At 38.9% G+C, this 15279-nt stretch overlaps 2 protein-coding genes across 5 annotated transcripts in view; one reads left to right on the forward strand and one right to left on the reverse strand.

Moving 5' to 3' along the window:
* The window catches only part of LOC136866258 (bromodomain-containing protein 2), a 709923-nt gene extending 702523 nt beyond the window's left edge, over positions 1-7400 (reverse strand). For 2 of the 3 annotated variants that reach the window (XM_067143061.2, XM_067143058.2), the window contains exon 1: positions 7013-7400. The gene's annotated coding sequence lies outside the window, so the exon portion shown is untranslated. Of the gene's footprint in view, positions 1-6834 lie in introns of all 3 variants that reach the window. The other variant, XM_067143060.2, reaches the window with a different exon arrangement.
* A 57-nt stretch (positions 7401-7457) lies between these two features.
* LOC136866259 (protein will die slowly) overlaps positions 7458-15279 on the forward strand; it is a 184000-nt gene continuing 176178 nt past the window's right edge. Inside the window, exon 1 of one of the 2 annotated variants that reach the window (XM_067143062.2) lies at positions 7458-7952. In XM_067143062.2, the coding sequence (XP_066999163.1) occupies positions 7842-7952 (111 nt within the window). In that variant the 5' untranslated portion in view covers positions 7458-7841. The remainder of the gene's footprint in view (positions 7953-15279) is intronic. The other variant, XM_067143063.2, reaches the window with a different exon arrangement.

Genomic DNA, 15279 nt, shown 5'->3' on the forward strand with positions numbered 1-15279 from the left:
CTTGTCCAGTCTCTCTTCATGCTTTCCTTGAACCACAACGGAATTTCCTAGTCTTGACAACAATTTCTTCAAGTTTGAATTGTTTCACATTAATGTTTGCCCTCAATGCATCCTTATCGTACTGAATGCTTGGTACACCACTGTTACAGGCAGCCATTCAGTGCCAAGTACATGGAGTTACATCGTGGAAACAGCACATCTTCATCGAAGAGGCCGAAGCCAAAATTTTAATCTTGGGTGGAAAACATCCCAGTCCCCAAAGAAGTTGTTCAGCATGTACGGAGCAAGAGACGACTTGGTTTGAAAGAAAACTGAAGTCTCGTACAACAAGCAAAGTCTCAAAAATATTGCCACATACTCGTACCGAGCAATCTCAAGCAACCCTACTTCTTGCTACTGTCTCACATATACTCATATTGATCTACTATCAGGATATTCTAGAGACAATGATTTTGAGTGCTTCTGGAAAATGATCTCCTAGATCAAAACTCGAAACAGTTTGACTGGTCCAAATAGATAAACTATTTATTTTGATATAAATATTTTTTTAAATATTTTTCTAACAGAAATGTATTAGTTTTAGAATGAAAAATATTTGAAAGAAATAATAAATTGTGCATTTAAGAGTTAATCGTCATTTCATCCTCATCACGACGCGCAGGTCGTCTACGGGCATCAAGTCAAAAGACCTGCACCTGGCGAGCCGAACATTCCCGGCACAAAAAGCCATACGCCATTACATTTTTCAAACAAACTTACTTTATCACAGTATTACCAGTTGCAAGCTACTGTCTTATGTTCAACTGATTTTCTACTAAATGAAATGGTTCAAACCTTCCATTTTTATATAAGTGGCATATGTGTAACACTATGTAATAATAAATGACCCAATAATAAATTACGGGCTAGAGTGTGCCAAAAGATTGACCTCTTTTGCTATAGACTGAAATATATTTGACACTGTATCGAAAGCATCATCCAATTCTTATAGGTATTACCCTCCCGATTTCTTGAGATCACCAACATTTACTACGACAAAGTATTTCCGTACTGGAATAAAACCGAAATTTTAGAATGTTAAACTCAAAGGTCAGAGTAGTTAATTGATAAGGTTTAACGTAGACAATCGAAATGTAAGACTTGATTTGCAAAATGTACAGTATTACTATATTTTCACTTGTTTCTTATATTAAGTCATTCTTACACACTCGAGTTAGTGCGGTGTATGTACACCGATGAGCCACTGCATTATGACCACCCTGGCCCGGAAACATTTCGCGCCCGAAGCGGTAAGAGGAACACAAGCTTCCCACACTATTTCAATCAGATCCCTGGGCTATGTTCGCAGCTTGAACTCGACTGTGTCAGCTGGAGGAAAGGCTAAAGTTCTTTCCCCACTACCAGCACGAAAGCTCCCATAGTTCCTCGCACTCGAGGCCAGGCCACAACTCCGGTCATCCAGAAAGACGCTTACTATGACAATGGACTATAACAATGAAGCTCCCAAGAGAAATCCTTCGGACGAGGTACTCCACTACGGAGCCACGATCAGAAAATTATTTGCAATGAGAGGGAGAAAGACAGCAATGTGTCTGTCTTGCCTGCTGCAAAAGCAGTTCAGAGAACAGCTGATGCGACAGATTAACAGCCCAGTTATAAGCATTGAGAAAAAGAAATATTTTGCCGAGGAACAAGCAGCAGGGCAATGCAAACTTTAAACAGTTACGGAATTAGATTATTTTCTAAAGATGCAGTTCATCTGCATATTTTGCTTATTACCATAGAAAAGAATATCCTACTCGAGAAAATACTTGTTTCCCTAACAGTAGCTTTTTCAGTGGGAGCAAATCTTCACCTAGAAAAGTAGTTAAAAATCTGGGTTTTAGGTACAGGAAGGTTAACAGGCGACTAGTGCTGATGGAGTGAGGTGATATTGTGATGGTGGCAGTGCAGATTTCCGAGAGACTGATGAGAAATTAGATTCAACAAAATGTGGGTTAATGCTTCTCATTCCTCAATCTATAAAAGGCACTATGCCAGTAACTGCTGGGAAGTGGGACATAATCATAGTAATTGATAATGGTGCTTTGCAAGGTTTTTTTAACCAAACTGCTTGTATGTGTTCCAGTCTGAGAAAACTTGAGATTACCATGAGCAAATGAATAGTAGCACATGCCAGAAATGGTATGAGGAAAGACTGATGAGCAACAAGCTTGAAAAAGAGCATATTGATCATCGACAATGGCCCTTAACACTTTTGTCATTCTTAACAAAGCACCAACAATGGCAACTAGAAAAAATGAGATCAGAGTGGCTGAAGGAGCACAATATTTTGGTTGACAAGAGGCAGGGGTGATCTCATATATCGTGTGAAACAAAACAAGCCCCAATGCCCAGTTTACATGGTAGATGAAATAGCGAGGAGCAAAGTGTGGAGGACTGAAACGAGGTTGGGCGAGACACAAAATCTGTCATAACTGAAGCTTGCGAGAAGGTATCAGTGAAGAATTTGCTTAAGACTTCATTCTCACTTTATGGTCAAGTGAGTGTAACCTCAATAATAACAATGCCGACAGTCTCAGAAACGACTGGTGGATCCCCTTTGACAGATCTTTTCCTTCCTTTGGAGTAATTGGATCCATCAGCCATGAGAATTGAAATAAAATTCAGGAAACTCAATTGTCAAAAGTTACCAGTGTTTCGCCCAGAGTGCGGCATGGGCTCATCAGTTGGATACCGCACCTTTTCCAAGACACTGGCAGGCTAGCATGTCGGTAGTGACACCACTGCAAGCCATACATGTGATGAGCACAACGCAGTTCTTTTAGATGGCGAGTAGAAATATAATTTTCTCGCACTTTATTGGTTCGAGTATTGATATATTTTAATCTTGTAGCCTTATCCTAAATGTGTTGTACACATTGAACCACCAGTCTAAACTCATAACGCAACTACTAGAGAGTTACTATTGACTGTAATCAACCGAAATAAATCACCTCAGACGTACTAGGCTACTAATTTAACATTTTCAGGGTATAAATCTAGAACGCACTCCACAAGTTACAGAATTGGCGGAAGGCAATTCTCTTTCCTTCCTCTATAATGGTTAGTTCATGGGAGTGGTGAATAGAATCCTCAGGTGCTACCAATTGTTACGAACTCTTTGAAACTATTGCAGAGGAACAGAAGGTTTAGTTTACTTGTACATGTATATTTTCTTTTTTCTGCTGTGTGGGCAGTGAGCATCGCAGCCATAGAAAAAGCCTCTCGAAAGAACTGTGGTCCCTATTCTCGTGACAGAGATTGGCATGGATGTGAAAAGATACGTTACAGCCACCAAAAGAGCCTTCCTTTATGTTTCTATTCTGTGTTGGTTAATAACTGGTAGCCAGTCACGCCGAAGATATTTCATTAAGCTATATAAGTAAATGTATTAATCGCACACTTTTTAGCAATAGATGGACATCCTAGTAATGAATCGGTAGACCTTGGCAACTTTCGACATTGAAACACAAAGAATGCATAGCTGTGCAACATCTGGCGTACACTTTACATACTAGTACTGTTGTTGTTTACACAGCAAAGCCAAACTATAGACTTCATGCTAGGAACAAGATTCGCATTGAGAAATGTTGTATGTGTGTGTTTAGAAAATTCATATCTATCGATCATACTATCAATTCAAATTTCATTTCCATTCAGTTGGTAGTATCGCCGGAACCGGGAAAGCTCCCTCCTTACTCCGGACAAAAATCTATCACTAAAAAGTGTGCGATTAACACTTTTACGGGTGGAACCCCGGCGTTCATAATAAACACATCTCTCTTCTACAAGCATTTTAAGGCAACTATTAAACTTGTGAAGTTAAATGCTATATGCTGGAGTGCCTTCACTAGGTTTTCACCTTCATTAGTAAAAAATTCAGCAACTTACTAATGTTTCTTCGAACTTAACACCAGGGTCAGCACAGAAAGGGGGCCATTGGGCTGTAAAAATGTCGTGTGTTCTGTGGAGAAGGAAACACATGACAGATAGTAGTTAGGGTAGCTACACATCCCAGATTTTACCATGTCCGTTGTATAAATTAATCCATAGTGAGATTTCCTCACTTGAGAAAGGTAAATTTGACTGTCGAAAATAAAGTACAAATTATTCAAGGGAAATATAACATAAACTCATTCTCTAACCTTAACATGAGGATATTAGTCACAAAATTCTAAAGAAAAAAAAAAAAAAAAAACCTTGAAATCCATAATTTATCAAGTACTTCTATTGAAGACCCTAGTGGTGAAGGCAAATCCAGCCCTTCTTCAATCAAGTGAACGAAACCTGTTTCTTCATAATTTGCTATATTATTATTCCTATTATTAAATTAGTAAAATCACAATGCTGACGAAAGAGTTATTAAAATTATCTATAGGATACCAATCACATTTCATTTGAACACACTTCTTTCACAGTACTGTTAATTTTTTTACATCTCGGATTGCGACTATTTTAATATAGAACCCTACAGGTGAGTCGTCCAGTTGCAAAACCCGTTATGTCAATTTTTTCTCAAAATGAATTATCACCGCCATTGTATGAAGCTCATCAAAATACACAATCCAGTAACGTAAAATGTGAGCAAAGGCCATGTAATCCATACGTTTAAAGGTTACAAATAACCGAACTGGTGCAGACGTTATGTCCAGCGTGTTATGCAGCAAAGCTCGTTATGTCCCAGAACCCTGTAAGAGGATCATACTTACACGAAAAAAATCAGGCAACTGTGAGAAGAGGTGAAGTAAACTATAACAGCGGTTGTGGTGGGAGCAAAAAGCATACTGAAGCATGGGAAACCCTTTTCTGCTATTGTGCCAGTACCAGTGGAGGAAGGGGTTCCTCTCAAGAAAGAAAAGCTCTACGACCTGAACACATTGCTGACCAAAGATTAGGGATAAGGAACGATGACCTCATGTTCTACAAGACACTGTTTGACAAGCGGCAAACTTTAAACAGTGAAATGCCAGACTCTGACATTGATGTGGGAGATTTTGTTGAGGACAATAACGACTGTTGATATAACAGTAAAAAAATGTTAATGAACTTATGAAAAGTTTTAAATGAGTGATGATTTCTTGATGTAATCATAAAATCAAAGATCGGGGATTACATATCAAAACATTATATCCAAACCTTAAAATTATCTCCATTCATGATATTTTCAATGTAATACTTTCAGACGTAGCTAATAAAACACGTTCACCATAAATCTGCACACACTATTCCATATACTGCTGCACATATCTTTTATCTCCAGAAAACAGCTGCAAAACTCGTTATGTCCAAATGCTTTTTGAAAAAAAAAACAGGTCTATAAGTTATATTTTGTGGAGAATTTGCGATATGAAGATGAACGCTGTTTAATTAAAAAATTCCAATCTCCTATCTTTGTTGCGCTTCCTGAAAAATGTGTTTGTCTGCACATAATGGGTTTTGCAACTGGACGACTCATGCATGAAATGAATTCTACATGGATGTACTTTTTCATCGCCATTGTAATATTTCAATCGTATTGGGTAACGTACTCTGTAGAAATATTAAAATAACTGTTCTAATTTCTTGGAATAAAATTCAAAGAAAAACCAATGTTCTATTGATTGTCAAAAGGCAAACTTATTGTAGATAAGGGTTCAAAACAACGAAATGCCAACTTGAGTAACTTAAAAACATTGAGAAAATGCCCCATATTACCCAATACACTTCAATCGGTATTCTTACGGACTAGGGTAACTTCTACATAAAGAAATATTAGCCCAACATTACACTAAGTTTACCCTGTATGTCTGTCAGCATAAAAGAAATTAAAATACTACCTAAAATTTTATCAAAAAACAAATAGTACGACTAAATAAATTATTTATAAGCCCTGAAAACCGATGAACAAGAAATACGAAGTCAACTGAAGAGACTACAGACATAAGCATTCTGAACATGAACTACAACAGATAGGGAAGTCGCCAAAACGGTAAAGGCAGCAGCAAAATCGCTAACCATACTCTTATGAAATAATACGGAAACGAGCCAAAATAAGTCGGGCTGTACGAAACGCCACAGAACAATTGCACTATACACCACTGGCGAGTATTCCTTAAATCCCCCATAAAGTGTGTCAAAATGTAACCTATTTAATACACAGATCGATTTGAAATTCATCAATACATAACCTCTAAAACATAAATGTGTAACCGAGTAGTCAAATATCCAACACCAAGGATACAAATTCGCAAATACACAACATTCACACAACCACCCTTCGATCTTTTCTCCAATTATGGACTTCGTCATTCCAGGGGCCTGTATTAAAAGAAGGACTACAAGTTTCCAAAATATCCACTTTATTTCCATTCAGTGAATGTATAAGAGCATCTAAATACCAATGTCCTTTAATGAAATAAAACATGCATACAGAAGTATCAAACAATTAAGGAAACATCGTTATAAATACAACTTGAAGCGAATATTTTGCTGCAATGAAACCAGCGGAACTAAGGGGGTTAACCTTTCATTGCATTACGCCGGATCCCGCCGAAAAGCCCAAATGACAGCACATACATAGTACGCATACGTCGTTCAGACTCGAATTTATTACATATATTTCTACATATTCCTAACTCGTTTCTCGAGGTTTTCCTTCAAAGCTCTTCAACATGGCGGGTTCCCCACTCAGGGAAGAAAGCCGTGAGGCCTACAATTGACTCAATGAATGAATAGTGATACACCTATTCGCATGCAACATTACCATTACTCTAATTACTCCTGTGACATCGGAAGACACGGAGAAGCACCTACCTGAGGTCTGAAGATGTAAATGATTAGCAATTTTTGTAAAACACTACACTACGCCTCTGCAGAAGCTTTCCCTTGATGTTATTATGGCCGTCTTCCCTGGGATAGGGGAACCCGCACACGAAAAAAAACATAGAACTTCACATTCAATGTTTCAATATGGCAAATACTATTTCAATACCCTGCACTGGAGTCTGAAGACGATTGCTGGTGGGCTTGCAGAACTGGATGATTTTCGATACCCATGATGATTTCGGATCTAAAATTTAACGATCGTCCTCTCTCACTAAGAGCAATGGCTACGCAGCTACTCCAACGGGTGTTTGAGTGGTGAAAAATCCTTTGAAATTTCACAGTCTCTGATTGGTGTATTGAAGTCACATGACCCTTGGGCTTTTCAATTTCATCATATTTCACAATGATTTAGCAATTATAATACGCTTTTATGGAACTGTCCACATTTCATGGCATAATGTGGTTCTCTTTAACCCACACTCGACACAAATAGTGGTAAATTTTCAGGATTTTACCCCTGGTTTCATGACAGCGTCCCTTGGCCGCGGCCACAACAAGATACACTAGTCACGTGATAATTTTGATGCATGCTGGGAAGATTCTGCAAGTAGCGGGACGTAGAGGTGGTGGGAATGGGGAATGTTTACGTTTTGAAGAAGTGTGTTCATGAATGGACTCTTCGGTTCGTACTAAACGATCACCTCAAAATATTTCCCTTGTTGTGAGAAGTTTTATAGGAACTTACTGTGTAATTTAATTATTGGTTTCTCCTGTGACATGAACACTGATTCAAAAAAGTTTATTTACCATAACCCCGTTGAAAGCGACACCACGTAAAATACAATTTAGCCGAGTTTATTTGATGTTCATATTCATACAACATTGTGTTTTATGACTGACAGTATAACCTGTGCTATTTTTAAAAGTCTTGTGTGTACGTGATTTGGGCTTATGAGCAATTTTTTGACATTGCGAAAGGTTAGGAAGCGACAACAATGGTGCCCCTAGGACCAACACCACCTCATCCTCAACCCGGTACAAATAATAATCCATCATCTGCTGCTCTGAATACATCAGGTGGTTCAACAAAGTCAAGTTCTAACCTGGTAAGATAAGTCATGACTGTGGTTAATACTTGTCTCCCTTAGAGCACGAATTTAGTCGTTTTGAGTCCTGCCCTTTTTATCTGGAAAAATTTGCAATAGTGCTCTTCAAATTTTAAGAACCAAAAACACATCATTTTATAACAGACTACGTGCACGTATTGTGTGGCATTTAGTCGCCTTTGCTTGCGGAAATAATGGTAATGTCTTGCTCAGATCTGATTGGAGGTCAAAGGGTTCAAGTGACAAAAAGTTACTTTTCAGAAAAGCAAGTTTAACGTTTAGACTGGATAATTAATTCCAAGACATTTATATGGAAATATTGAATAGGCCTATATATAATTTTAAGATAGTTTTTTGTGTGTCTGTGCCTAATCTTACAGTAACAAAAATTTCTGTCAGTCATCAGTTATCATTCATTCCATGTACTCCTTGGCTTCCAAGTGGTAACTGAAAAGGTATGGGGTTAAAGAAATATTCCAACACGTTGCAAATCTACTAATGTAATGTGAAACGAAATTAAATGCAGAACAATTTTTTGAAATAAAACCATCTCTTCATATTTGTGAAATAAATAACAATATACATACATCTTCATTATAGACTGTTAAACCTTTCAGCATTCAGTCTACAAGTCTCTGTGAATTTATTAACCGCCGCCACAATCCTCTATTTGTAACGAGTTCTGTGGCCTTGTTTAGTTCTATTCCTCTTATCACTATCAACAAAAATGGGAAGATGATAGTGACCAATCATCAATACGAACCGAAAGGAAATTCATTTCACATCAATTAATACAAGGAACTTGCATAGTTGTGCATACAAATATAGCTAAGGTTTACAAAGTTGGCTAATTGAGATTCTTCTCTTTGAGCACTTAATGGCATGGAACCTGTCACAGTAGGTATTCACTGTATATCTCAGTCTCTCGAGTGTTCTGGAAGAGTACGGGTCTTGCAGTGTGAGTATGTCTAATTTTTCTCAGTGATTGACTCGTGCAACAGAGTCCTTCTGTGATTTTCCATCGAGGATGAATTCCGACAGTGGAGTTAGTGGAACCAATCGACCACCTAATCTTGTTGTGAAACGCCCAGTTGTAGAAACCCATTCTAACTTCAGTTATTATATTTATAAGGAGCACTCGAAAGAGTATTAAGTTTGTTGTGCCAATTTACATTTTGCTCTATTCTGTTAAAGTCTTTATTCTGTTTTTGCACTTTAGCAAATGGTAGCGGTCGCACTTTTCCTTACACAGTGTACAAACACAGTTATCTGTTGGGTTGTGGAATTTTGTCTTTGCGCATATTTTATAGTGGAAGCCATGTATTGCATATCTTGTTATGACATGTCTTTGCTCTTGAAATTGTTTGGTCCAGTTTCGATCGATCATGGCGTCATTTCCATTGAATTCGGGGTCTATTTCCGCGCGTTTCTTAAGAAGTTTTTTCTGAAGCTCTTGGAATGGGCCAGTAGATGGCAGTGGTAGATTGAGTCGTAGATCCTCAATGAAGTAGGTTTCCCGTGCCAGTACATAAACAAGTCTGGAGGGTGCCAGTTTACCTACTCCTATACTCCGCACGGCCTTACTTCTAAATTGAAGTTTCGCAAAACAAATGAGCATCGCCTTCCCTCTGTTGCCAGAGCGCTACGCCTGCGAGAACAGCTGATGCAATATGACCGCGGTAAACAGCCCTTTTATAAATTGTAATACAGTACTCAGAAAAAAATATGAATAGGCCTATGGATTGAAGACAAATTCACAAGAACTACACTTTCTAACAATATCTGGCACTAAAAGAGAATATATTATTAACAATAAAAGAGAATGAGGAAATAACACATCACTAACGGCTAATGGCTAGCACAGAAAGATGTTATGGCCTACAAAGGGAACACTCTACTGATTTCAGAGTCACTGGAACCCTCCAACAATATGAAAAACACACCAAATATTGAAGGAAAATGCAAAAGATCGCGAACCGTACCGAATACCATACATTCTGAGCGAGATAGGTTAACCACGTGGCGAATGTAAATATTAGAGTTGGCAACTAGGTTTCGAGATCGTGCTCTGCCGATATAAATCGATATGAATGGCAGCTTGGGATTGGTTGGATGTCTATGCTTCAGCGCATAACCACCAGACAGAGCCAAAATCTGCTAAAACGTCAATTTAGAAGTAGAGCCGTACGGAGTATAGGGCCTTCTTCAGGAACCTTGCTTTGACCCTTTCTATCCTCTCCAAGTCACCGATTGTCAGGTTGTCCCATATTATTTCGATTCTGTATGACACAGTTGGGGTTATTGAGGTCTTGAATAAAGTCATCGCTGTGTTAAGGGATAGCATAGATATATTCTTGATATTGTGGATGGCTCTGATTGCTGCTGTCGTTCTGTCTATGACGTGGTTATTGAAGGATGTCATGCTCGTTTGGAACGTGATGCCCACGTATTTGAATTTCTTGACTATTTCTAGTGGCTTATTATTTAATTATTTAATGATATAGCGTCGTCCTTGGCCGCCTTGCCACCTTTTTTGAACACCATCTGTACTGTCTTTTCCTGGTTAATTTCAAATTTGTTATCTGAAGCCCAAGCTTCTAACTTCATCACTGTCGACTGTAGTTCTGCCTTTGAGCTCGATCCCAGAGCCATGTCATCAGTGTACATTATTAGAGTAGTCTCAGGGGAGTCCGTCATTATTTGTGTGATATCTGCTGTTGCTACGTTGAATAGTAGCGGACTTAGGGGGTCTCCTTGGGGTACCCCATTTGTTCCCGGATGAGGATGTTCCATCTTCAATTTGGATTAGGTTGTAGTCTAGTATGGTCTCAACGATTGTCACGAGCGTGTTGTCACCAATCATTTGTTTCAATTTTTCTATCAGGATATCTCTGTCGATAAGATCAAAAGCCTTCTTATAGTCAACAAAGACGACGTAGTACTTCCCTTTTGGGTGCCTCAGTGCCTCTTCAGTTTTTTCTTTCAGGCATGCTGCGGCTTGTAACGTGCTTTTCCCTTTGCGGAAGCCTAGTTGGCATTCTGGAATGAATGGGTCTATTTCGTTGTTCAGGCGGTTCGCTACAATAGTTGCAAATGCTTTGTATATATTGCTTTCTAGAGCTATACCTCTATATGAATCGGGGTTGTCAGTTTCTCCTTTCCCTTTATACAATATCTTCAGCGTTGCCGTTCTCCAAACTTCCGGTATTTTGCCTAAATTTAGACATTTGTTGAATAGTTCTGTCCAAAGCTGTAGTAAGTGGTCTTGAGTACTTTTTAAGTGTTCTGTATATATGTCGTCCGGTCCTGCTGTCTTCCCCTTTTTTCCTTTGCTGATTACCATTTGTACTTCCCCCGTGGTTAATCTAATTTCGTGTTCTGGATCGATAGAGTGGTTTGCGGTGTCATCTTTTGCTCTGCTGTCCCTGTTTAGAAGCACTGAGAAGTGTTTTTCCCATGTTTGCATTGGTATTTCCCTCGCTCTACACTCTTGCCTTTTCTTGGGGGCTCGAAATGGGTCTGTTTCTGCTTCGACTACAAGCTTCTTGGCTTCTGCTTCCAAGTATTCAGCTCGCTTTTCCTTTAGAAGTTTTCTGTTATTTCTTCTTTTGATGGCAAATCCCCCTGACTTACCTCCTACTAATACTTTAGGTAGTACTAATCAATCTAACGATATGTATCTGGAGAATAATCCACCTGAAGTAGAACAGAAAACATATTCCCGCTCGCACTTTGGTCCTTATTTCATACTTGTAGAATCCAGGGGAAAAAAAAAAAAGTTGCCGGTACATATCCCATGGGATTAGGAAAGCTCTTTTATGATACTAAAATTCCAGGTATTAAAACAATTGTAAGAAAAGGGCAAAATAGAGTCCAGGTTTTTTATTCAAAATGCTAAACAGGCAAATGATTTTGTAAATCACCCCATATTACGTGATAAGCAACTCAAAGCCTATAGGCCTATTCCTTCCTCGAATGTTTTGAGAGTCGGTCTGGTAAAAGAAGTTGATAAATCCTTGACAATATAGGGGTATACACGAGCACATGCAGTCGATTTTCCTAGTGAAAAGAGTGCAAAGACTAAATCGGCGAGTTGTAACGGAAAATGGCATTAAATACTTGCCAACAGGTTCCGTATAGGTCACCTTCCGTGCGCAAAAATTACCACATCAGGTCACCCTTGTCAGTGTTATCTTAGATGTCCAACCTTTTATTTTCAACCCCTTAATATGTCAGAATTGTCAGCGTTATGGGCTTTTGGCTGTTCATTGTCGAGCAAAAAACCCTCGATGTGGACGATGTGCCTCGCCACATCCCACTAAAGATTGCCAACAAGATATACTTCTCTGCCTACATTGTCAAGGTAACCATAAAGTGGGGTCCAGTGAATGTGCTGTGCATGAATATCAAGTATTAAAAAAAAAAAAAAAGTCATGTGCACAGATAACATTACTTTTAAAGAGGCTCAGGAGAAATTGCACCCGGCACCTTATAGCCCTCAGCTACACCCTCAACACTTCCCACCACTATCTGTCCAGGTTCCACAGTCTTCATAGAAACCCCTAGGAAAAGAAAATTCACTTCAGTAATTGTACGGGAACTTCGGCTGGTGCCTGTGCAAGGGTATGATAGGGAGGGATATTTAAACATAATTTGCAATAATAAACTTCAGCCATCCAATAATAGTAACCTAGATTCGTCTACTAACAGAGTGTCCCATACCACCTCGGGAGGACTATCCCCCCTCTATATCTGTCCCCACAAAGGTCAATGAGCCATCACCCTCATTTTTGCAACAAAAGACTCATCTTCAAGCAGAAATTAATAATACTGTATTACAATTATTACAAATTCTAGGACCAAACGACCTAGCCTTTTCCCATTATGCGATAAAGGTCCTTCAGTGGTATAGTCGCAATAGCCTCCCCATATAGGCAACTTACTCTTACTAATTTAGATTATTGTCACTTATTTTAATTTGATAAGTAACATAGTTTCATAATAGGTCTATACTTAAGTTAGTGCTACCAATATATCACCCCTAGGTAGCTACATATATAAACATAGGGTAATTTAGCCCAGGATGTTTATCTTTCGATCTCTATTAAGCAAGCTCTGTACAGTTTTGTGCTATATTTTCAGATTACGTAGTTGAATTTCTGAAACGGTTTTAATGGACACTTTACAAATTGATTTTGCTCAATATTTTGCTTTTACTCTGCCATTACCGTTATATTGGTAACTTGTTTCACCAGCTCCCATGGTTAAAGATATCCCCTTCATCATCTAGCTCCTTATATCCCTCGTATTTGTATTATCCTTTATATGTTGATCCGGTCCAATTTGTCACAGTAGTAAAATCGCCGAGACGGATCACTCTGGCGTGAAGATTTGTACCCTGTGTCCCTGTGTTTTTAATTGTGTAATCCTCTTTAGTTGTTTGCATGTTTCTCACCCTTAATAGTGGAGATACATCCCAAGTTTAGTCTACCCTAGAGGAAGAAGAAGAAGCGATGGAAATTCATAACTTATGAGAAGATTGAATGCTCGTTTTAAAATGTAATTGGTGTGATTCATGTTGAGATTATTTTGTTAGGTGTAGTAGGTGCCTGAATGTGACATTGGGGCTTTTTGATCATAGGTTTGAGGTGAGGATGAGAGAAGATTGAATGTCTATTAAAGGGTAGAGAAGGGTCCACCTATTCAGTGATCAGTTGTCAATACGGACCATAATGAAATTCATAACTTATGAAAAGATTGAATGCTCGTGGGACAGAGTTCATGGTTCTCTCTGAAATAGGTCACCAATTAACAAGGGCTCATTTTTGCACTTTTGGTCAACATGAGCCTAGTTCTACCCGTATACTTTTGTGCATTGAGTCCACTGATTGTTTTGTTTCATGATCATTTTTTCATCATCATTCGCTTTAGATTCTAGTCAGTGGATACAATAATTTTAATTTTGTTCACCCCGTACCATTAGGGGCCGATGACCTAGCTGTTAAGTCCTTTTAAACAACAAACATCATCATCCAAATATAATTATTATATTCTACAAACTTTTGTGAGTCTGGTGAGTTATTTACAGCTTTACACAAAAGTTTAACCCCTCTAGCAAGTCATATGCAGTGGCGGAGGGTCCCCATTCAACCTGGATATCACTATCTTGTGTTGGCAGCTTGTCTCTTAGACTCATCTAATTCAAATAATCATCATCGTCACTGCTGTATAATTAAACGTGCATATATATTTCTTCGTCATTTGTATTTACTTTTTTTATCACTGAAATTCACATGAGACATTTCATATTCACAAATAAAGACGCCTAGTAACATGTATGCAACACTAACAAATGTAAACACAACTGGCAAACTGCGGGAAACCGTGACGATGCACAGCTATATATATCTCGTATTATTTCCATGGAGATAACAGAACGGTTTCCTTTGTGCACGAATCTTGAAACTCCAGGGATATCGGTCGACCTCAGTAAGGTCAATGAACGTCAATAATAACTTCTCAAGTAGCACGAAACATTATGTCGGGGTGACCTCGACGTTGGATTCCCCTGTGGGTGGGAGCGGTAGAATAACACTCCCGGTACCCCCTGCCTTTTGTAAGAGGCGACTGAAAGGGCTCCAAGGCCTCTTAACTTGAGAGTGTGGGTTGACGACCACGGGCCCCTCAGCTGAATCCTGGCATTTCTTACGCTTACTTGTGGCAGGCTCTTTACTTTCATCTATCCTATCCGACCTCTCTTGGTCAACTCTTGTTCTTTTCCGAACCCGGCGGTATTTGAGCACTCGAAGCCTAGGGAGTCTTTCATTTTCACGCCCTTTGTGGCCCTTGGCTCTCTTTGGCGATATCTTCATTTTTCGAAGTGTCAGATCCTGTTTTGGTTTTTTCTCTCTCTGATTACTGTTATATAGAGGATAGCTGCCTAGTTGTACTTCCTCTTAAAACAATAATCACCACCACCTCGATATGAACCAGTTACGATAAACCATGATTTTGAGATCACCTCGACGTTGGACTGGAAAAGGTTAAGATTATAACTTTTATATGCTGATCACCCTTAATAACTTTATGAGGAAGTATAAATTATGGAAATGTAATCTGGAGTTGTTTTTAGAGGAGAGAGGTGTTCATTGTGATAGCAAGGGACCCACCTAGCCTGCCCCAGCGCCCATTGTTACCTAATGAAATATTGCACATGCCATCATCCAATAAGCTCCTACAGGCACAGACATTGGCTGGCTTATAATGTGAAATGGCATCATTCCTCCCAGATTCTGTTACCACCCTGTGGGGTAGAAAACACAAGTAA

The sequence above is a fragment of the Anabrus simplex genome, chromosome 3 (assembly GCF_040414725.1).
Source record: "Anabrus simplex isolate iqAnaSimp1 chromosome 3, ASM4041472v1, whole genome shotgun sequence".
NCBI lineage: Eukaryota > Metazoa > Arthropoda > Insecta > Orthoptera > Tettigoniidae > Anabrus > Anabrus simplex.